General features: G+C 43.3%; 1 protein-coding gene across 1 annotated transcript in view; it reads right to left on the bottom strand.

The window, feature by feature from the left end:
• Positions 1 to 24,597, bottom strand: part of ADTRP (androgen dependent TFPI regulating protein) — a 30,472-nt gene extending 5,875 nt beyond the window's left edge. Inside the window, exons 1-4 of the mRNA XM_054164022.1 lie at positions 24,360 to 24,597; positions 17,942 to 18,076; positions 16,087 to 16,188; positions 2,796 to 2,911 (exon numbers count right to left, since the gene is read on the bottom strand). Coding sequence (XP_054019997.1) covers positions 2,796 to 2,911; positions 16,087 to 16,188; positions 17,942 to 18,076; positions 24,360 to 24,512 — 506 coding nt within the window. The 5' untranslated portion in view covers positions 24,513 to 24,597. The remainder of the gene's footprint in view (positions 1 to 2,795; positions 2,912 to 16,086; positions 16,189 to 17,941; positions 18,077 to 24,359) is intronic.
• Positions 24,598 to 24,814: the final 217 nt, after the last annotated feature.

Here is a 24,814-nt window from a genome sequence, read left to right as displayed (position 1 = left end):
GAGGGCAAGGGAATTTTCCAGTACAGATCTAAAAGAGATGAGGGGAAGAGGTATGTGGCAAACAGATGTAGCTGCTTTGCTCCTTTGTGCCAGAACCATTTGAAAAACATTATTTGGAAAAGAGAAGGAAAAGGAAGACTATGAACATGGCTTCTTTTTTGACACTTAAGTCCTGTCTTTCTGCCTTTTCTTCTCTCAAAAACCAGCTTCATCTTAAAAAGCACTGGCACAGGTTGAGAGGTGGTAGCTGCTCCATCCCTGAAAACATTCCAGGTCAAGTTGAACACGGCTCTGTGCAACCTGATCTAGTTGAAAATGTCCCTGCTCAGTGCATGGGGGTTGGACTAAATAACCTTGAAAGGTCCCTTCCAACCCAAAACATTCTATGATTCCACAGTTTTATAGTGGCTATCAGCTCTCTAACAGCATTTGCATTTACAGCTTACAAGAGTAGCTGGTAGCAAATGCCTGGACTGAAGAAGATAAAAATATATGAAGTATAGGGAAAATGACATTGTAATGGATTTTATATGTGTGTGTGTGCATGTGTATATATACATATGTATGTATGTACTGGATGTATAAAAAGAAGGGAATATGTCTCTAGCAGTTGTTATGAGGTCATGCCATTCTACCTGTGGGCAGCACTTGCTTAAAAAGAGACTTTGGGTCCAAAGAGTCCCAAAAGAATAGTTAAATTCTTGGTTAAATTCCAGCCCACGTGAGGAGCATGCCAACTGCTAACATGGGAATGCAGTCCCAGTCTCTCTGATGGCAACCAGCCTGCCACTGAGCATCACACGTCAAAGAGAAGGGGCAAACAGGCTGCAACTGTGTTATGCAACTGAGGAATGGAGAGTGAGAAGGGATCTGAGCTTCATGTGCTTTGCTATGCTCACTGCTATGCTTTGCAGTTTTGTAGTGTATGAATTGCTTTTCCCTTTAAACTTTCCATTTCTTTCCAATCCATTTGTGTGAGCATTACTCTTTTGCCCCTTTTGGAGCAATCTGTCCTGCTCTAAGCTAGGACAAATCTCCAGGCTGCAGCACCACCAGTAAACTCAGTACACTTGTCAAGATTTCAGTGCATAGGCTATAAAATTTTTCAGTTAGTTGAAAGGTGTCAGCTGTGGTTGCAAGGAACCATGACATGAAGGCAAACAGAAAGCAAACAGGAGGTGCCTTGCTACCTCAGGAAGAGAGAAAGCAACAGTACTGAAATCCTAGTATCTTTTATCCCATTATCAGGGTCCTAGGAGACAGTGCATAAGCGCTTTAAGGGACCATCTTCTGCTCAGGACCATGTAACATCAGAGAAGATACTGGGAGAGTTTGAATTTGTTGATGCTTGTGTTGATCCTCATCCTTTGGTGAAGATTGAGGTCCTGGCATGAGCTGTGTCTCCTGTAGGGTGAAATTGCTCAGCTGATAGGGGCTTAAGGCAAAAGCATGGAACACATGACTGCAACAGTTGCCTCAGAGCCGTCTGGTCTCAAAGACAGCAAAACCCAAATGCTGTCAAAAGACAAGCAGAACAAAGCTGGCATTAAGCAACTGGGTGAACCAGAACATAGAAAAGGAATTTAGGAAGTCGTGGTTGTAATCCTCTTAGACTCTGGGCTGGATTAGTATAAATGGCTCCTAACTTGGTTACCTAATGTAGCAGTGAAGTCCACTGCTTCCACAGCTACTCTAAGGGGCTTTAACTCACAAAAAGCATTTAATCTGTGCAGTTTATTTTTCCTCCCAGATTTTTATTTGGTGGGCTAAAAGTAGTCTTTAGCTGGGAGTGAGAGCTGGAAGGATGGGTTCCTGCATAGTCCCCATGGCTTTTCAGAATCTTTGCATGGGGATAAGTGACCTCTCTGCTGACTACTTGTTCTACATCCTTCACCCTAGGGCCAGGGTGTTTCCTAAGCTCTGGAAAGTGGTATCACAGCATGCCCTGAAACTGTATGGACCCATTCCTGAGCAGAGTCTCAATGTAAGGCATCCTCAGAGTGGTTTGAAGTGTTGGCTGCTGCCCATAGGTGGATGGAGCAGGCTATGCCTTCAGATCCTTGCACTGCAGCCAAGATGCAATGAGCAGGAGCAGATGCAAACCCAGCTCCAGGAGTGCATGACACATGCCCAGAAGGTGGGTGGATGGCTATGGTCTGGTGTGGGCTGGTTAGATAGAGTTTATTCTCTCAGGATCACCCTCCAACAGGTGGTACATTGCTGGAAGCGTAGGCAGTGTCCACCGGTAGAGTGGGAGGTGGCACTGGGGCAGATGCCTCTCTGCTACCCATGAGTTTGCACCTGGCTCTGAGTATCATTTTCTAGCTCAAGCTTCTAAACCCAGCCATGTGTCCCTGCCAAATACCAAACTGAGTTTTACCCCTCTTCTGTCTCATGACCCCCAGACCTTTGAGATTTAGTGGGTTTGAAGTGAGCAAGACAGCAAGTGGAGAGAAATTTGGTGGTATTGATAAAAATAAAACCTCCAGCCTGTCAGAAATAACTTAAAATACCCTGAAAATGATGGCAATTTAGTTGCTTTTCTATAAGTGGCCTTAAACGAGCAGGAGATAGTATGCATGGTCTCAGGACTTGCATTGTGTTTGAAGAAACATGCTCTGCCTGTGACTGGAAATAGTTTTCATGGGTCACAGCTGAAATTCAAATGACTTCTCCATAGAACAGAGTGCTGCCTCCCATGTACCTGGGTAGGAAGTTAAATCTAAGCACAGTCTTTTGGCCTTGTTTTAGTAGAACCCTTGAAAAAAACCTGTTTTAAAGCATGCAATTCTTACCAACTGATATATAGGAAAGCGACAAATCCTAATAGGATCAATCCCTTCTTCTTTGCTGGGTAGCGGTGAGGTATAGCAAGGATTTCCAGGACAGCAAATGGCAATACAGCTGTGTGCTGAGGACAAAAAGAGAATCCATCACTGACAGGTCACAGTGCCTCACCATTGGTCACTGAATATCATAGAATCATAGAATTGTTAGGGTTGGAATGGAGCTCAAGGATCATCTAGTTCAAATCCCCCTGCCATGGGCAGGGACACCTCACACTAGATCAGCTTGCTCAGAGCCACAGCCAGCCTGGCCTTAAAACCCTCCAGGGATGGGGCTTCCACCACCTCCCTGGGCAACCTGTTTCAGTGTCTCATCCCCCTCATGGTGAAGTTCTTCCCAACATCCAATCTGAATCTACCCATTTCTAATTTTGTTCCATTCCCCCTAGTCCTATCACTCCCTGACACCCTAAAATGTCCCTCCCCAGCTTTCTTGTAGGCCCCCTTAAGATACTGGAAAGCCACAATAAGGTCTCCTTGGAGCCTTCTCTTCTCCAGACTGAATAGCCCCAACCCCCTCAGTCTATCCTCACAGGAGAGGTGCTCCAGCCCTCTGATCATCCTCATGGTCCTTCTCTGGATATGTTCCAGCATGTCCAGATCCTTCCTGTAATAGGGGTTCCAGAACTGGATGCAGTACTCCAGGTGGTGTCTCACCAGAGCAGAGGGGGAGAATCACCTCCCTCCACTCCTGGCTATGCTTCTCTTGACGCAGCCCAGGATGTGATTTGCTTTCTGGGCTGCAAGTGCACACTGGTGGCTCACGTTGAGCTTCTCATCTACCAGCACCCCCAGCTCGGGAGCCTGCCCACGAGGAAAGCAGGATGTATCAATACTGAATCTAATTGTATACAAATGAGCATCTTTCATCTTGTTATTTTTTTTTTTGATAGTGAGGAAGTACCCCTGCAGTAACAATCATGGAAATGTTCCTGTTATGCTGTAAAAAGCATTGTAATGAGATCTGCCTGCAGAATGATCCACATTACCTCAGAGCAGGTGAGCTTTCCTTTTACATTTTATAATGCAGGGTTATTATATATTATTTATTTAATTTTTTTTGGGTAATTCCCACCAGAGTACAAAAGATATTGAAGTCTATTGTTATGCATGCTTGAAGATGTCAGAAAGTCTCCTCCTTCAACTCATTAGGCAATTGCTGGGTTGCTTTCATGTTCTTTTCAAGTTGCAATTGTGTTGTCATTTATTATTTACAATTGCGGCGTGCGGTGCTTCTCTTTGTAAGATGAAAACCACGGGAGTAAATGCACAGAGGACTTAAGTTAGCTGTGATTCAAGATGATGAAAGAACTTCCAACAAGCTTAATGAAGAGGCAGCAAAGAGACTGCTGGAGAAGCTTTTCTTCTTCTTTTTTGCTTTTTTGTTTGTTTGTTTGGTTGGGGTTTTTTGGTCAGAGAGTTCCAATCGCTTTAAGTAGGTTCAGTTTCAAGGCCTTTCATGATGGTAATATTTGAGCATGGAGGATTTTCAGCAAACAGCTTGGTGGCACTGACTACTTTGCAGTGGGGGTCTGCCTCCAAGAGGGATGCTCCTCACTGCGTGCAGGTGGGGAACACAGCGGGAGTCCTTCGGGGCTCAGATGTTAAACAGACAATCTGGGGCTCTTGAGATGGTAAAATCTCAACCAGGTGTCTGATTTGTAGCAACTTCAGAAAATAATTTGTTGGGGTGAAATTTCCCCACTAGAAGTTTTATGATATTCCCTGTTGGAAGCAAATCATAGTTTTAAGTTGCAGTTCCTAGGAAAGAAGACCTAGACCACAGCCAAAACAGTGAGGTACAACAGGACAAAACTATAGCAACAACTGCAGCTGGCTATTTGGTTGAATTCCTATTCATTAAGCAAATAGTTTTCATGAGAGGAAAGAAGAGGAAGGCAGCTGAGAAGGATAGATACACTTTTAAACAAAAACACCACCAAACTAATGATTTGGGTGGGTTGTGGGTTTTTGTTGGGTCGGTTGGTTGTTGGTTGTTTTTTTCTTCCTTGAAGGCATAAGCTGCTGGGTGTATGGTGCAAAGTATTCTCTTGATGCAAGGAAGTGGTTCTACTGCCTTCAGTCACAGAATCAATTATTTGTTTTGGTTGGAAGAGACCATCAAGGTCATCAAGTCCAACCGTTAATACAGCAAAACCATGTCCCTAAGCACCACATCTACATGGGTTTTAAATTGTCCAGGCTGACAGAGCTGGGGTTGTTCCGCCTGGAGAAGAGAGACCTAATAATAACCTTCCACCACCCGAAGGGGGCCCACAAGATGGGTGGAGGGAAGCTGTTTACAAAGGCCTGTAGTGATAGGACAAGGAGCAATGGCTTCAAACTACAGAAGAGTAGATATAGATTGGATGTTAGGAGTAAGTTCTTTACCATGAGGGTAGTGGAACACTGGAAGAGTTTGTCCAGGGAGGCAGTTGAGGCCCTGTCCCTGGAGATACTCAAGGTGAGGCTTGACAGGGCTCTGGACAACCTGATCTAGTTGAGGATGCTTCTGCTTACTGCAGAGGGGGTTGGCCTAGATGACCTTTGGAGATCACTTATAACCCAGATCATTTTATGATTCTATGATAGTGACTGCATCACCTTCTTGGGCAGCCTGTTCCAGGGCTTGACAACTGTTTTGGTGCAGAATTTCCCTTAAATTTCCAACCAAAACCTCCCTTGGTGCAAACTGAGGCCATTTCTTCCTGCGTTGTCACAGCCAGAAGGCGTGCTGTTTATCTGATAAGTACAGTGACAAAGTTTTATTACTGTATATTCATAGTGAAAGCTGGCACAAACACACATGAAACTCTTTAAACACGTGCTGAGCCACATACAGTATGCATGAAAACATTACTTACCTATTTGTTTGAGAGGCAGACATCCATTTTTGTCATCTGCTGCTACAAGACAGCTCAATAGAAGCTGAAGGTCCTCCCTCAGGCCCCCCCAGGAATTCATACCTGGCTGTGCTACTGCCAAAAAAAACCCCCTTCCACCTCAGTTATCATTTTCCAGAGAAAAGAGACACATTTATTTGATGTTCCTGTTCCTCTCACTCATTGGCACTGAGATTTTCCTCTGTTCTGCTTCACAAAGATATTCTTCGGCTCTACAGCCCACTTGGTTGATAGCAGTGGGGTCATTGTATCACTACAAGTGATTCTGGGATTCATTCTAATAGAAAAATGTCTTTGGTGCACACATTTTCACATATAATCCATGTAACTGTCTTGTAGTCAGAAGTCTCTGGGTTAAGCCGCTTTTAGAATGATTAAAAGTGTTTATTTTCCATAGCTGGTGAATAGTCTGTCTTTGAACAAAACCAAAATGCTTTATGCAAAGCAGCAATGATGGGAAACTTGCCCTTTGTCCTCACTTTCAGGCTTCAGCCTTTCACAGTGGATTTGTCCATTGTGTGAAGTAGATGTAAGTCACGATTATCATCTGACATCCAGTGGGCTACAGAATTCCTTTGGGCTACATGAAATGTTCTTTCTAGTCTTTTAATTAATTTAAACACTTTTAACCACTATAAGCTGGTTGTTCCAGCTGTGTTACTGCTGGCCTAAGAGGGATTTAGTAGGAGTGACCTGGTGAAATAATCCTGTGTTGCAGTAAACAGTTTTTAGGTGGGGTTTATTTTATACATACTTATTTCCTTAGCTTGGGGCTCTTTGTTCTCAGAGTGAGTGTAAAATAAGTACAAGTCAGCAGTGTGATGCTGCTTTAATAGGAAAAAAAAAAGGCCACAAGGTTGATCAGAGGCTTAGAGCACCTCTCCTATGAAAGTAGATTGAGTTGTGATTGTTCAGCCTGGAGAAGGCTCCAAGGAGACCTTATTGTGGCCTTCCAGTATCTTAAGGGGCCTACCAGAAAGCTGGGGGGGGACTTTTTAGGATGTCAGGGAGTGATAGGACTAGGGGGAATGGAACAAAACTAGAAATGGGTAGATTCAGATTGGATGTTGGGAGGAAGTTCTTCACCATGAGGGTGATGAGACACTGGCACAGGTTGCCCAGGGAGGTGGTGGAAGCCCCATCCCTGGAGGGTTTTAAGGCCAGGCTGGCTGTGGCTCTGAGCAAGCTCATCTAGTGTGAGGTGTCCCTGCCCATGGCAGCGGGGTTGGGGCTAGATGATCTTTGAGGTCCCTTCCAAACCCAACAATTCTATGATTCTATGACGTTCTGGGATGGTATTAACAGGAATATTGTGTGTAAGAAAGACCTGGGAAGGATCTATGCTGCTTCACTTGAATCAATGTTTTGGCTGCCTCTGATTTAGGGCACCCCATTCTGACAGGTGCACGATAACTTGGAGCATGTCCAGAAAAGGACAGTACAAACAGCAAGAAAGGATGACAGGAAAGCAGCCCACATGCAGGTGTAGAAATCAGGACTGAATGAGTTGTTTCATCTGGAGAGAAAAGGACAAAGAGATTTCAAGGGCCTAAGAGGGTGATTCAGCAATGACTGCAATGTCCAAGCTCTCTGTGTCCATTGCAGGTAGAACCAAAGGCAATTGCCTTAGTTTTCCTACTGGGAAATGTAGCTGGGAAATACTTAGCAAGGACAAGCAGAGAAATGACCACTGAGGGGATAGATACCATTGGCCACCTCAGACACAAGGACACATTACTGGCTCATGGTGAACTTGTTATCTACCAGGACTCTCGGGTCCTTCTCCACAAAGCTGCTTTCCAGCATGTCAACATCTAACATAGGCTTATTCCTTCCTAGGTGCAGGACTCCATACTTGCCATTGTTGAATTCATGTAATTCCTTGTCAGCGACTCCCCTCAATAGTTTTGTATCCTCAGCAAACTTGCTGAGGGTACACTCTGTCCCTTCGTCCAGGTCATCCAGTTTGTCCATTAACTGTAAAATCCTGGTGGAATTTCCACTGAATACGTCAAAACATTTAGGAGAGCAGATGCATACTGATTCAGCAGACACCAGCCAGTTTGAAGGCGGCAGAGCATTGAACAGGCTGCCCAGTGAGGTTGTGGAGTCTCTGTCTTTGGAGGCGTTCAAACCCTGCCTGGACATTTTCTTTGGTTAATTACTCGAGGGAAATCCTGAGGGTTGCTCTAGATGAGCTCCAGAGGTCCCTTCCAACCCCTACAATCCTGTGACTGTGTGGGTGGCTACAGGGTGCAAAGCCTGCCCTTAGCCCACGACACACAGTTGGCTTTCCAAACAATTTCCTTCTCACAGCCGACAGACGTTGACTTTGGCAGCATTGTTAATGATAGACCATGTATCATGGTTAATCATATCTGCTGAAAGGCTTTAAAGACTTCTCATATCCTCCCAAAAAAAAAAAAAAAAGGAAAGTATTTTCTCATTGAAGTTATTTTAACCATAGGTCTCTAGAGCATAGTCATTAAATAGACTTTCAACCCTATTTAGCTGTTCCTTATACCCTTAAAGTGACATTCATCTGAAGAGCGTGGTATTTGTATAGGGCCAAATGCAAACATTGAGTTTTGCCTCTCGCCTTAAAGGAAGCTTAATAATTAAGTTCAGATTGACACAGATCAAAACATTGGCAAAAATTGCTGGAAACAGTGACTCATTTTTGTATTTCAATTAACAGTTTCTCGGTTTCACATATAAACAGTGAAACTGTCAAAAATAATTATCACAGAAGGAGGAAGAAAACCAACCTATTTCACTCCAAGGTAAGGAAAAACAGCTGAAACAATAGTTGTGTTTTTACTGGTCAGGCTATCAGCGAACCCAGCTGACCCAAAGAACTTTTATCTTCTCTTGGCAGGAATCCTCTCCGTACTTATTCTTATGTTCTTTGACATATTAATATATTTACTTGTCTAATAACCTCTGCTTGCTGAGGAAAGCTTTCATTCAGCCCACAGGCTTTTGCAAGGACAGGAGTCTTTAAATGGCTTTTGTTTATTTGTTTGTGCAATGGAAACATAAAAGTTGTGAGGCTTTCAAGATTATCCTAGATATTTTGTTAACTAATCCCACTTACACTCTGAATTCTGTTTCTAAGCATGTGATTTTAAAATCCTCTGTAGCTCTTCTTGGCACTTAAGAGTGATTTTTTTTACCTTGGGACTGGTTTCTTTCATATTTTTTTCCCCCTGAGAAATTCAGGTGAACCTGAACTAGTTATATATATATAATTGCAACATTCTTTGCGTTGCTTATGAACTCTGGCATGTGAATAGGGGAGGGGAAAAGTTTCAGATAAAGTTCAGCCCATGTTTAAGAAATACTGGCATGTTAACTCATCTCCTGCTGAGATAACATTGTAACATTCCTCTACGTCTTTATTTTCTTGTTCCTTACCCCATGTTGTATATTTCCCAGGACACATTTCAGGTTCTTGAGTTTTAAACTGAGGTAAATAGTCTTCTCTGCGTATTATTTCCTCTGTTTGCTGACACCACAGAGCATTTCTACTTCTCATACATGTTATTCTGAGTAACTCATTTGTTTGTTCAATATTGTATCCTCATTTTGCTGTGTTTAAGTATATAGAGCAATTTAAGTAAAATCTAGCATGCAGAATATAAGTTAAAACAAATTTCCTAGGGCTGGACGATGGGGTTGGGTAGAGTTTGTGCTCAGCTGCAGGCTCCAGCCTAGTCTGAGTTTTAAACCCATGAATAATCTCCCAAGAGCTGCTGAGATCACTTGTATGTGTTGCAGTTTGACTCAGTTTGACCCCATTTGACTCCAGAGTGAAGGAAATGATGCCTCAGTTGACCATAGCTGTTGTTTCTGATTTGTCTTTACCCTCCGAGTCTGCTTTCCATTAACATCTTAGACGTTAGCAGGAGATTTTTTTCACAGTTACCACTGGCCAAACTAAACTCCACTGGGCACGCTTGGACACCATCAAGTATTTTTGAACCACTGCCTGTGTTTCTCCTTTCAGACAAATTCCCTGCAGAGCTTGTGTGCTGACGATCACTCATGGCTGACACCCAAGCTTGCATCTTCTTCACCAGTATGTTACTGCAAAGAAAAGTAAACACCAGTTTTGGTGCTGTCTTCGGAAGCGCATGAAACCAGCGTTCAGTGGTTGACCCTTGAGGTGTTTACTGTTATTCAGCTCTTTGTTGGGAAACATCCTCTTGTCTATGGAAATTTCCTTGGGTTGGGTGCTTTCAAAAACATTTTCAGCCTGTGTTATCTGAGCATAATAAAACCAGGCAGTTTCCTGTCGCCATAACCTCTGTTCAGTTTTTATGCTTCTCATGATTTTCTGAACTTTTGCATGCTCTCTTCTTTCTTGGCTTCATTTTGGAACAAATCTCTTCTGATTTTGCTGTTGTTTGGTTTTGCTATGACAGTGCCTTCATTCAAATGCCTCCTTTAATATTTTCTTTGTAGTCTGTCCTTATGCATTTTTCCTCTTCTCTTAACCTCTCTTTATTTTTCAGGATGGGAAGGGCCTAAGCATTATTGTTCATTTTATTTCTTTAACTATATTGCCGTATTTGCTTAGAGAAATAACTCTCTCTTAGAGTTACCAGCTGTCTTTTACAATCTTGGCTATCAGTGCATTTGCAGGGAACCACAGATTTATTTCATGGATGGCGCAAGGTATCATAGAATGACAGAATGGTTTGGCTTAGAAGGGACCTTTAAAGATCATCTAGTTCCAAGCTCCCTGCACTGAACAGGGACTCCTTCAACTACAGCAGGTTGCTCAGAGCCCTGTCTAGCCTGACATGGAACCTGATGATACAAGGAAGGGTCATCTCCCACCTCTCTGGTGAGACGTGCCAGCATCTGACCATCTTCAGCGTAAAAAATTTCTTCCTTATATCTTGTTTGAATCTCCCTTCATGCAGCTTAAGACCATCACCCCCTGGCCTGTCACTTTTACTGAGCAGGTCAGGAAGCTGTTGCTCAGTTGAACACCAGCATCCTGTTCTCCAAACTGTCACCTACTATCTGTTCCTGCACTTTCCAGGTTGGTCCATGCTCATCTAAAAGCAATGATCTTTCCCCCACACTTTTTCTAAGGCATGTAGGATAGTTCAGGAACATTATGGTGAAAAAATAGATGCAAACATCAGACCTTTTATGATCAAAAGTAAAACAGCTTCAAAGATGGGATTTCCTGCATGCACACACAGGTTTTTGGAAGCAAGGCCCTGGTTGTGTATCCCATTGCTCACTAGCACATGTTTTGTCTCTGTGTCGATGCCAGAATTTTAATTGCCTTTCTCCCTGACACTGGATACATGGTCTAAGAAACCAATGTTGTGCTGCAGCTGGAAGCTGACATGAGCCTGAAGTGACACATCCTTCGCTGTGGAATATTTGTCTCCAGCTGTTCCTTTGTGGGGTGGGTTATGGAGCTTGCACCTGTGCACGCCAGGGTAGCAGCAGCCAGGGAGGATCCCCTGCCATAACATTTGTCTGTGAAACACATACTTTCTCCCTGAGGAAATGGGCTTATGTCAACAAAAGTGGAAACTTAAAAAACCCCACCATATGTAATGCTGGGAAAAGCAAAGCATCCTTGCTCTTAAATGTGTAGGGTGATTAATTTCATGTGCCGTATCCCTCATGCACACATTCTCCTTCTTGGCCAAAAGCTGAATGTAATTGGAAGCCTATGAATGTCCATAGTTGCCAGACAGCTTAAAATTGAGATACTGTGAAATGCAAACAAATGGAAATGTTTCTTTCTTGTGTAAGCATGCATGAATTATTAAGCATTAATTCTCAGTTTCAAGGAAAATCATGTAAGATGGTCAAAGATGAACCTGAGGCGGTTCTTATGTACACATCTGGAGAAGGAGGCCAATTAGGGTGGCTTGGCTAAGTGGGTTCTGTTCCACACACACATTTTTGTTGGTTAGTGTTGCAGCAGCATGCTAAAATAGATGTAGGAATATATAATCCTTCATACAGATGCCCTCATATAGTAGTAATGGCAATGTGTTTTCATGTAACTTATTTGCTCTTCCAGATGGAGGTAAATCGTACTGATCCAAAACGACATTTTTTTTCCCCCAGATTCACAGCAGGGTAGGAGTTGGAAGGAACCTCTGGAGATCATCTAGTCCAAGCTCCTTGCTAAAGCAGGGTCACCTAGAGCAGGCTATCCAGAATCATGTCCAGGTGGGTTTTGAGTCTCCAGAACAAGACTCTACAGCCTCTCTGGGCAGCCTGTCTCAGTGCTCTGGCACCCTCATTTTCTCACCTGCATTCTTGTTTTATATTCAGATACTGATTAGCTACCTAGAGGCAAATCCATAAATGCTGGAAAGGCTCAGGCCACGTGGGGTCTGTTGTCATCTTTGCTGAAGTCTGCCAGGTAAGTAATTTTACTTCTGTGCTTCCATTTACCATTCCTCTTTCATTGTTAGTTCTTGAGCTTACAAGGTCTTCAGAACATGTCGAGTTCATAACTATGTGTCAGTAAATGACCCAAGACACTAAAATGCTGATTTTTGTCAAGATGAGATGCCAGCATGGCTACAGAATAAATTAGGAAAGGAGATGGCTAAACTAAACATAGCTGCAGGTTGAAAACAAAGAAAATTGTGCTCTTCACAAGAAATGTGTTTTATAAGCCTTGCTGACTGCAAATATTAACCCCCTTTACAAAAAGGCAGTAGTAGCATTACTGGTTTTGTGGTCAGTGTCGATGTGCATCTTTGCTTTGGTTGTAGATTAAATGTTTGAGTGATCTCTTCTGACCCACCATCACCCCTCTTCGTTTCAGCATTCAATTCTGTCACCCCCTTCAAAGTGTTGTGTTGCCCTGTCCTGCCATTAATTTGAATAAAACATGCATGTGATCTAATCCAAGCTGCCTCCAGTTGTTAGTCACCTTCTGAGAACAGAATACATAGAATACACCAGGTTGGAAGAGTATTCAGGTGTTGTTTGAAAAGAGATGGCTGGGAAAGAACTAAAAAATGTGACTTGTCAAATTGGCCAGTACATCTTTTGTCTTGGATGTCTTCCACTTCAAAAATCTTGTTTAGGTAAGATAATTGTGATTGAGATGTAAGAGTTCCAGGGTTTTCTTGTCCACAAAGCTGAAAGCTTTGTCTAAGGCTCAACAAAGCCAAGTGCCAGGTTCTAAACTTTGGTCGTGACATCTTCATGCAGTGCTAAAGAGTCTGGAGAGCTCCCCAGCAGAAAAGGACCTGGGGTCAACAGTTGGCTAAATAAAAGGCAGCAGTGTGCCCAGGTGGCCAAGACTGCCACAGCATCCTGGTTTGTACAAGAAACAGTGTGGCTAGCAGGACTAGGGCAGTGATCATCCCTCTTTGTTTTGCACTGGTGGGGCCACACCCCAAATACTGGGCCCCTCACCACAAGGAGGATAGTGAGGTGCTGGAGCATGTACAGAGAAGGGCAATAAAGCTGCTGAAGTCTTTAGAGAACAAGCCTAATGTGGAGTGGCTGAGCAAACTGGGGTTGTTTAGTCTGAAGAAAGAGGGACTGAGGGAAGAACTTCTTGCTCTCTACAACTACCTCGAAAAGAGGTGGTAGCAAGACAAGGTCAACCCTCTTCACTCTAACAAACAATAGGATAAGTGGAAACAGGATCAAGTTGCACCAGGGAGGTTTTGGTTGAATATTAAGAAAAATTTATTTCCCAGAAAGGTTGTTAAATCCTGGAACAGGCTGCCCAAGGTAATGATGGAGTCACCATCCTCAGAGGGATTTAAAAGCCACGTAGATGAGGTGCTGAGGGTCATGGTTTAGTGGTAACCTGGAAGTGCTGGGTTAACAATTGGACTTGATCTTAAAGGTCTTTTCTAACCAAAATGATTCTATGAGGATAGTAGAGCATAATTATCCCAGGCAAACAAGTGGAAGAGGAGGTGCAGCCCTTGAGTTAAACTCAGTAGAAAGGCAAGGAAATAAATCCAAGTAGTCTGAAGTATTTAGCATCCTTCAAATATTAGCAAGATTCCTTTCTGCATTAGACATCCTTTCTGTAAAACAGAAATGTTTCTGCTGAATGCAAAAACATGCCTAAAATGTAATGCTCTCTGTATGACTCTGGGCTACCAGGTGGGCAATGACACTTCCCCACTGTAAGAGCAGTAAATGCGAGAAAAATAAATGGCTAACTCATTCTTGCAACGAAGGTGCTGCACACTCAAGGGGCTTGGTATTCCTAAACTGTTTATGCATGATTATGTTTTAGGTTCAGTCTTCAATTGCATAACAACATATGCTTTCCCTATTTACAACATTAAAATAGACTAAGATAAAAAAAAAATATACACTCCCACTGTGAATGATATGGCACTGACGTCTACCACTGATACACCAAAGTCTTTCTTCACCAAAGCCAGATAGATGCTGCCTCAATCTGCCGTCAAATGTCTGTAATCTCAGAGCCATAAAGTATACCAATGTGCAAGGAAATGATCCCCAAGAAAGAGCATCTGCTTGGCAATCACCACTTGGAGGCTGTCCCTTAAAGTGTCAGTAGCTCCCTGGATCTTCCTAGTGTTCTCAGCAGATATTTTGACTTGGAAGGATGAAATGCCTCAGCTGAGCCTGAAGGCACCTGTTGGAAGGTGTCCCAAAACATGAGGATTGTCATTAGGGAGCAGCAGGCTGCGCGGCTGGCGGATGTTTTACGCTCAATAGTGACTGTAACACAAATTTCCCACCCAGGAACTGTCAAGCAGAAGATGTCTGCAGTGTATAAAGAGCTTTAGAAATAAAATACTAGGTTGTGATAGCGGTTTGCTTTATGTGAATTTTCTCTCTCGTCAAAATGATTTTGAGGAAGAATTGTTTTCCTTTTTTTAACACCTGTTTTTGACATTTCCGAAATGGAAAAGCTTTTTGTTGTTGTCAGAATGACTCTGCTATGAAATGTAGATGTAGGCAGGGTAAGAAAGTTATAACTAATACATTTGAGGGATTCCTGCAAAGAGTTCTTGCACGTGAGATAAAAATGTGTGTTCTAGTACCACTCAACCTTCTCACGTCATAAACAAATGTGAAAATGCAAAGGGCAAATCCTCAGCTGTGCGCTGGGATTGAAGGCAGCAGTGAAGCCCATCTCTTCTCAGCTCCTCCCTGTGATCCCCTTCCCCAGCACCTCCACCACTGTGACAATCTTGAGCTCCCATCAGTTGTCCATACCAAATATCACACCTGAAACCAGCATGGTGCTGAGGGCACAAGGTATCTTTCTCTTTAGTGGACAATTATTTTGAGAAAGGGTGGTGGCCTTTTGCATCTGTGCAAAGGTTTGGATATGGTGGAGATGGATTGGTGGGCAGAGAGCAGGTGTTGAGGTTAAAAGTGCAGGATGGCAGCAGTTTATCACTCCAGGTATCATTAATGCTGACATTCATCTGTGTGTTTGGATTCCAGGCACACACATCTGAGTACTCCTCTCTAAAGCAAGTGGCTGCTCCAAACCTTCAGTGAGGGTTCTCAGCCAGCAACCCCAAGTCCTCCCGTGTTTGCCTTCAACACACATCAGGAACTGCTGCAGTGGGTTGCAAAGCATTGTACTTAAGAAGTGAAGCCTGGAGAGAAATGAGTCTTCTGTGCAATTATTTCATACTTTTTGGCTTCTCTGATTCAGTCCAGCACTGAACCTCTCCCTTCTCTCCCCCTTCCCATTACTCTCACGAGGCCTCCTTGACCTTACAATCCGCCCACGGTTTCCATGTTACTGTCAGCCTCTTTACACTTGACTGATGAGAAATATGTGATTATTCCACATGTCATAAAAACAGCCAGAGCAAATGAAGGAGAAATCTGGAAAGTATTTATAGAAAATCTGTAAACAATCATTGCAATTCAGCTATTCAAAGCTGCACAGACATTAGCTTATTAGCTGTAGAGCTGTCAGATGTTCTTTGCTTCTCCTACCCCTTTTAAAACGTTAAGAAATGCTTTGTTATACCCCCAGCCATTTTGTGTTTCATAGGCTTCTGTTTGCAGAAACAATTTATTTTTTGAGCTACAATAACTGAGTTGTTTTGTTTTTTCCCCCTTACAACTACAGACCATTTCATTGACTTCAGAGGTTTGACAAGCACTGATTCACTGTGCTAAAAGGCTTCTTGAGATGTGCTGCTTCAAGCACATGCATCTGTTTGCTGCTTACAGCTCAACATCAGATTCAGATAGGTAGGAAGGAGGAGGTAAGGAAGAAAAAACTCTTCTGGCAGGGACACGATGCAACAGTGGAACATCTGTTGCAATATCTCTTTTCTCTGCAAGAGACAGAGGTGTTTCTTACTCACCATAGCGTGATTTAACCAGAGTGGGATGACCCCATCAAGGCTTTTGGGGTAAACCAGCTCTCGGTTGTAGGTATACAGTGTCCAAAAGGATATACACACAAACTGGAACCAAAACACAAAACAAAAGACATTTCAAAATCAAAGATATCTCAAAACTGAAGACAAACATACCGGACAGACTTTGGCTAGTGCTTTCATTTCTGAGAAGGCAAAACATCTCTTACATGAAAAATGATGACAGTGCCAGATAAACTCACGGATCTCACATATCACAACATAAAGGAATCTGCTCTGAGGTTCAGTGTTCTGTGTTGACACTGCAAGTGAAAACTCCTTTATAACCTGCCAACACTGATATTTTCTGAGGAACACTAGGCTTAAATTACAACTTCTTTTTTTTGAGTACTTTGGTTTGTTTTTTGCCTTTCAGATGAGCTCTCTCCATCGTCCAGGAGATTTCCTCAACGGACTGTCTGTAAAGACACAGCACTCGTTCTGCTCAGTAAGACAATTCGTATACAACTTACCCTTCTCTTCACAATTCCTAAGATAAGTCCTAAACTACAGGTGTAAGCTGCACTGTGGGCATCCTTTTTTTACACTTGGAGAACTTAACTGGAGGAAATGTTTGGTATCAGTTATCTACAAACTGATTAGCATTTTTTGGCCTAGCTTTATATTTGAGCACACTTTATGCTCAGCACTGGAAATCAGGAGTGTGAGATGCTGGAAGAATGACACTACCTATGCCTCTGTCCTGCGGGCACAATGAGGATGCCTGAGGGGGATATGACAGCAGCGTCATGAACACTGCTGTGCAGAGAAGGTGAATTAGCCAGTCTCTCTGTCTCAGTCCCTGGCAGGACTTTTTTAGTGAGCCATCTGGCTGAGCTGCTTGTGGACCAGATTTAAACAACCCTTTTAGATTCAGAGGTGGCTGCAGGCTTCACTCACACAAAGTGGTTCCTACATGTGTAAGTAACCCATTGGATCCTGTCCAACCCACACCACCAGATAAACAGCATTTTGATAAACAGCATTGTCTGTGAGGGAGTAGGTGAGCCATGGTGAATCTGATTTGGGTATGACCCCAATTATTGTTCTGTGAATCTGTTTCTCTCTAGTGCTTACTTAAAGACATGCTGGAGTCAGAGGAGATCATAGAATCCTAGAATGGGTTGGGTTGGAAGGGACCTTTAAAGGTTATCTAGTCCAACCACCTTACACTGAGCAGGGACATCAACAAGACTAGGTTGCTCAGAGCCCTCCCTGCCCAACCTGACCTGGAATGTTTTCAGGGATGGAGCATCTAATACCTCTCTGGGCAACCTGTGCTACTATTTCACCACCCTCAGCATAAAAAAAAATAACCTTCCTTCTAAATAGTCTAAACTCATCACCCCTTGTCCTCTCAAAACAGGCCCTGCTAAAACGTCTGTCCCCATCTTCCTTATAGGCCCATTTAAGTACTGAAATGTTGTAGTAAGGTCTCCCTTGAAGCCTTCTCTTCCCTAGGCTGAACAACATCAAGAGTCTTTTCTTCCTCTTAGGTACCCTCTCATGTCCTCCTGGCCCGTGTTGCCCTTTAGAGAAATACATTAAGTCGATAAATCCATGGCTATTTGGACCCTGAGATTAATAGAGAGGTTACACTTCAAGCACCCTCTGGGGTCAATCTGTGATTGCTTGGGGACAGCGAGCCTAAAGTTTGTGCAAGAGTCTTTGCTTACAGCACTGTTTCTTCTTCTACACAGTCCAAACCCATTTTCCAATGGTAGAAGAAAGCTTTCAATTCATATCTATGTACACCTAATCACTTATGCAAACATTATTTTTAGGTACAGAGATTACTTACTGTGGACACTGGGAAAGCCAGGACACTGAAAAGAAGGTCTCTGCTGGAAATTACGCACTTAGCACATCGCAGCTTCTTAATTAGTCTCAACACATCAGCCAGGAAGGACACCCCATAGAAGACAGCCTGCAAAACCTAAAGTAATTACACCTAATGAGGGAAACTCATCCAGCTTTAATTAGCATGTTCCTCAGTGAACTCTGTTCTTGCTCTTCAGGGAGCTGGTTTGTTCAAGAGCTGCAAGCCTGCATGAGGGGAAATAGCTTTTGGCTAAATCTTTTTTACTAACTGAAACTGATTAAATAATGTTGTTGGGGAGATACCTTTAACAGTATCTCATTTAACAGACTAAACAAAGATGTGTGATGTGATTCAGATGGGGGAGGTGGAAGGACATTTTGAGAGCTAGCTCCTTCACACTCCCTATATTAATGGTTATGTTCAACGTAGCTGAGCAGAAGCAGGACAGAACAAGATATACCAGGGAAAGTTTCCTGTAAAGTAGTTGCTAGGGAGTTCTCCCACCATTTAGCCAAGACAAGGCCTGCTTTCCAGGGAATCACTGATCTCAGTGTGAAGCAGCTCAAAATGTTCTACTGTGAGAAAAAGGTGCAAAAATTATCAAACCCAAAACCTCTTTTGCTGAACTCAGAGGGATTCAGGAAAGGATATCAAGTGCTTAGTAGAGATCCAGACTTCCCTAAGTTCAACTAAGTAAATTAAACCATTTACAACTAAGGAATTTTGGAGTTGGGGGAGGGTGTGTGGTTTGGTTTGGTTTTTTTCTTTCTTTAAATCCTTTACAAATAATGAGGGTGAGGCTGTTTGGAGAGGGTGCTAGGAGGATTTGGTAAAGAATTAGGTAAGTGCACAGTAACATAACAGAAATCCACAAATTGTGCATCCAACTGTCCAATATTGTGGTTTAAGCCAGCATCTCTTCTCTGATTACTTTATTTTCTCCCTAATGCTACACAGCAGATGAAGCTGAACTGGATTTGTCAGACACATAAAGGCAAAGCCTTGCAGAAAAGTACTGCTCCCTTGCATTCAACACTGAGTCTAGTTCTGTTCTGTTAACTCACAGGGTGGCCTCTTCTTTTCAAGGCTAGGTCATCCCAGAGTGGTACAATATGGAAAATGCAGCCCAGTGCAAACTAGTGATGCTTAAGTGGAAAAAGGCTGTTACAGCTTTCAGGATGAGATCTCTTTTGCCATGATCTTACTCTGAATCAGATATTTATTTGGAGCAAATAATCATAATCTGAAGTGGTGGCCAGTTACTTCATCAGTTTCTGAAGGAGCTGAGAAGGGTGGTGCTTGGGAGGGGACAGAATTAGTGCAATGCTTTTCCATCAGAAATTCTTTTATTATCAAAATATCTGAGGGACGAAGGGAGCTATGATTTCACCAAGCCAGAGTTTCTGCAAGCTTTAGTTTGCAGAGACTGAGTCTCCCTAGGATGCAAAATTACCATCATCTGCACAGACATTGTCCTTGCAGTTATCTGCATCCACCCTCATCCATTCTCTGGCTTCCCAGCAAAGGGAAAAGGGACCTCCTTCCATACGTATTCTTCCTGGAGCTTGCCACAGTAGACAGCAGCCAGGTGTCTCTGGTGGAGTGTCCCTGCTCCCTGCACACAGCCAGTTGTGGAGCCAGAGAGGTACTAATGGTGATGGGCCTAGGGTCACCCAGGATGAGGTTTGTGGCAGTCATACACCAAGCAGTTCAGCTACAAAGCCCCACGTTTCCTCTCAAGAGCATAGGGTGAAGAACCACATTTTTACATGAAACAACTCAAACAGTTTCATCAGAACCCACATATGGTCTGGTTCAGTTCTGAGGCACTCAAACCAACTCTTTTAACTGTAACTTGCTTGCTCTCTCCCCATAATCACAATTAGCCTCTCTTACTGCAGGGATAATTTCAGTCAGTTGGGATTCAGCCTTCCAAGTCATGGTTCTAGCTCAGAAACGTCTATACTGGGGCACAGTGTACTTAGACTCAAGCCCATGTTCCACCCAAACGTCTGCCCAAGTCCTCGGCTCCACCAGGACACCAAAATTCAGCCCCTGAAAAGCCAAGAAAAGCCCAGTAATAAACAGAAGCTCTTGTTACACCCTGTAAAGCCAGCAGTATCTTTCTGCAAAAGCATGAAAAATGAACATGAGGGTGGTGACAGTCTAGTGACACATGGTGACTAATTGCCAATAAAGCAATTAGGGAGAGGCCTGGTTCCCAGAGGATGGGGCTATTATTATCTTGTTCGTGGTCAGCCTTACATTAATCATGGGACAGGGATAGGCTGCTTCTTCCCCCTCTTCAAAATTAACTAAAACAAACATTTCTGAAAAGAAACAGTCCCAAAACAGCCACATTCTCAGCCTGGTAAATATTCTGTCATGTGCAGGGGAAACAGATGTTATCTTCTGTGTGGAAAATGCTTATCTGAATGTGTAACCTGACCCCTTTCCCTGTCTGAACATGGAGAGGGAAAACTCCTGAAGCAGTCTGAGAAGCTTGGTTTTGCATTGCTCGTGGCTCTACCCTTGTTCCTCACTGTGGTTTCAAAGGGGTTTCAGTTAGTTTGTGATTACCCTCTATCTCCAGGAGCAGTGGAAGAACACTCAAGTAATTTTCAAGCCAGAAAAGTGAACCTGGCTAGAGCCATTCCAAGTAATGCTCGGTCTGGGCTGGGTGCACCTCCAGTAGACTCAAATCGAAGGTCTAAATCTGTGTTCTTCTAGGCTTAATCCTCTAAGAGGTGCATCCAGATCTCACAGTCCCTCACTATTGGGAAAACACTGACACACAAAAAACCCCAAACAAACCAAAATGAAACAATTGCCATGAAAACTGCAAATTATTCCAGATGTCCTGTGTATTTCCCAAACATCGGTGCTGGCGCTTACAAATCCATGGCAGCGGAACATAAATCCACCGGCTGTAAATAAAGAGGATCCCCCAAAGCATTCCCGCAGGAACAGAAAGAAGACTGGAAGCATTCAGAAAGCTAACGATTAGCCTGAAAAGGCGAATGTGGATATGATTATCCCTGTTGGAGAGATGCTGCTTTCCTCTCTGTAGAGCCCACAGAGCTCTGTGGCTCTCTCTGGGCGCTGCAGAAATGCTGCATTGGGCCAGATCGATTTCCAGACTGAGCGTCACAGTGAGCAAGACAAACCTGAAGTTTTATCTGCTGCGGTGATTAAAGAGGTGTTTGTGTTTAACTAACCTGACATGATTTACTTTCACGTAGTGGACCTAGCCTTATGTGTAGACTGAAATTTCCAACTAGTACAAATAAATCAGACTGTAAGCTCTGCTCTTGGGGGGGGCAAGGAGGATAAATCCAATATTTTGAGCAGGTTATTAGACATAACAATCAACATTTAGCATAGACACATGACAGTGAGTGGAAAATACATATGCTAAATACTGTGGCTATTTTGCAATAAATACAAAATAGCTTTCAGGAGAACTGAGAGGTATCTCAGTACTGAGACAAAAGCATAAGGAATACAATGGGGTGCAAATGGAATAAAACAGGGCAGGAATGGAATAAAATGAGACAGGAATGCAATTACTAGTTTTTTAAGGTGCAGTGTGCTCATGGTGCAATGACTTACTAATAGACTGACAGCAGGGAGTAGATTCTTATGAGCTCGGGTATTTCAGGCAATGAATGATTCAGCTTGTGCTGTTTTGTGTCACAGACAGATGAATATCAAACTGTTTTATCTGCCATTTCTCTGCTTGTTCAATAATTGGTCAATGAACTCCTCTGATACAAACTCCACTTATCTTTTTTTTTTCCCTTACAAAAATATTTCCTTTCTGAATTTTGATTGCTGTGACCATTAACTAGATAAATGAATCTGAAGTAAGGTCGGAGCTGTAGCTCTCTGGGGAGAGCCACGAGGGTCATATCTAGAAGAAATTCTTCCAGCATCCCTCTAGCAGAGCTCAGAGTCAAGCTGCATTTCCATCCCCAGATAATGTCATGCTTCCCTGTATTTCCATTTCAGATCAGAGTGAGCTGGCCACAGCAGCTTTCCACAGGAGACCCCATTTAAATGCAATTCTGAAGAGGAATTTTTGGGGGGAAATTTTCCAAGCATTTCAGCCATCCAGTGCCAGAAGCCAGGCAACTGTAGTCCAGCAGGAGACAGGCAGAAGAGCTTAACAAGCCCTCTTCATATTCGGCTCTGGGGAAGCCTCCACTGCACAACCCAGCCCTGCCCACCACAGCAGCGCCACTGAACAAGCACAACCCAGTGGGAAGCTTCTGATTGCTCTCCTACCCCAGCATTCCAATGCAATTCATAGGATCACAGAATGGTAGGAATTGGAAGGGACCTCTGGAGATCATCTAGTCCAATCTCCCTACCAAAGCAGGTACGCCTAGATCAGGTTGCACAGGACCACATCCAACCAGTGTTTTTTAAAGTCTGCAGAGAAAGAGACTCCACAACATCTCTCCCCAGCCAGGTCCAGTGCTCTGGCACCTTCACAGGTAAGAATTTTTTCCTCATGTTCAGGTGGATCCTCCCATGTCCCAGTTTTGCCCATTGCCCCTGGTCCTGTTGCTGAGCACCACAAGTACAAACAGGTATGTTTTTCCTTTAGATAGATGAAAGGAAGGCTTTGAGTGGGTGTTAGCTACCTTGGTTTGGATTTATTTTCTGTTTGAGTAAGTCAATATGCCAGCCTGAGGGGAGAGCCACGAACAGTTCCTTTTGTGCTTACACGTGCTCTTGTCTTGTGCAGCCTTTCTCCAATTACCCACTGCTGGTCACTAGGGGAAGATGAGTGATGATTTCAGTGAGGATTTCTGCATCTCAAAATACTGGAAGATGAGTTATTTGCCTTCTCCTCTTGATGTCATGCTTTAGAGACATGTCATGTACTGGGTGTTAGATCTCATTATAATGGTGCCAAGGGATGGGAGAAGAGATGTTGTTTTGCATCTAAGCATGGATGATATTTTAATGGGTCCAGCTTTCCCAAATGATACAAAGGAGAAGAGCTGGACAAACAGTCCCTTGCCAGGGACTTGGCTGGTGGTGTTTTAGTCTACTCACACATCCAAGCAGGACAAATTGAATATCCTTCAGAAACTTGAATCCTGACTAGTTGATTGCTCACATTTCAGAAAAATCTTTTTTTTTTTTAAGCATCACAAAAAGCCTAGATGTACTGATACAAAGACAACATAACAACAAACCATACCTAAGCCAGCCTGACTTCAGCCATATGTGTGCCTTCATCCTTCCACAGCCAGCTTGGCCACTGAGAAGGACGCTGTGGCTCCCTGAAGCCTGGGCTGTTGTTAGCTGCCTCACATGACATTCAATCACCTCTTGGTTGCAAATGTTTAACAGTCAAGGTTGGAAGGAATCCAGATTTTCCAACCTCTGGGGTGTCATCAAAAGCCCCACTTGGAGCTGGGGAGGCACACTGGGAGCTACCTTCACTATGAGATGTCTCCTTCTGAAGAGTAAAAGTCAAGACAAAAATACAGGCTGGGCCAGACCACGCATTGATATTTAACTCTGATGATCACACAGAATGGATGAAAGGCCACGGGAGATCCCTGTGGTCATCCTTCAGATTAGCAAATGACCCTGAAATTTGTCCCTTGTAGCAACCCTCTCCACACATCCACTCTTTCCACCCCACTGCCACAAGTCACAGATGAAGCTCTTGGACTGTGTACAAACATTCTGCTCCAGGATATCTCACATGCTTCCAGTTTGATTTCTAGCTTGTAAAACATTAGCATATTAGGAGAACCAGAACACTTCACAGTCTGTGTTCTTCTCTGTACTTTTAGGAACTGCAGTTGGTAGCTCTGTTAAGACACATGATAAATTCACAAGCACTTCTCTCAGAGGCTGGAATTCCTTTCCCTCATGCTCTCAACTGATTATCAAACTAAACATGTATTCTGAATGGCCAAATTAGCAAGATGCTATGTTTTGCTTTACATTTTCTGTAATTCACAGGACATAAAAACCTATTAAAAACATCAAAGTAAATCTCCAAGCAGCGTTATAACATGTGTTGAGCTCAGGAGATAGATGACATGAAACAAACCTGCACGTGTCTGGCTGGACATACCCCACCTTTCTGTTCCTCTCCTCACTGACAGCTTGTCTCTTTTAGAAGGAGGCAGCTAGCTTCAGCAGACTTTCTGAAAGCCAAGCAGCTCACCAGTGTTCTTCCTGCACAAAACCTGTCGATACATTTCACGGCACAAGCATGGATCCCTGCTTAGTTTCCTTTGGGGTATAAATCGTTAAAGGAAGCAGTTTAACAGCAGCAAATACACCAGCTGCATATGTCTTGAGGCACAGATGGCAGACAAACAAATAGACATATTGGTATCACTGTACAACACGATTTGCTTACCAGATTGAGGACTGTCAAATATTTCCACTGCCCACCATAAAGGAACACTTCAGATGGCCGCTCTTCTGTGCTCACATGTGTGATTGAATAGGCAACAAAAAAATACCAGACAAAGGCAAGGCAATGGTACATTGCAACAGTAGAGATTCCCATCCTTTAGCTCAGAGTAAGAGATAATCGATCCAAAAGCTTCTTTTCCCTTAAGGTCCTCAGTGACTGTGCATGGGAAATGGCAGCGCAGGAGGGTTTGCTCTGGAGCAGGCTCAGGACCCGCTGCCGCTTCGCTCTCATTGAAAGGAATAGTCACAAGGCTGTGAACTTTCTATTTGTTTCTCTTCTTGCTGTACAGAAAGGCTGGGCGTTGAGCAAGAATAGGCTTATTCCTCAGATTTAAATGCCTTGCTCAAGATTAGTGAAGATTATGGAAGATTAGCTGCAGAGTTACGTAAGTTTTG

The sequence above is a fragment of the Dryobates pubescens genome, chromosome 9, assembly GCF_014839835.1.
Source record: "Dryobates pubescens isolate bDryPub1 chromosome 9, bDryPub1.pri, whole genome shotgun sequence".
Lineage (NCBI taxonomy): Eukaryota > Metazoa > Chordata > Aves > Piciformes > Picidae > Dryobates > Dryobates pubescens.
This window is presented reverse-complemented; position numbering and strand designations above follow the sequence as displayed.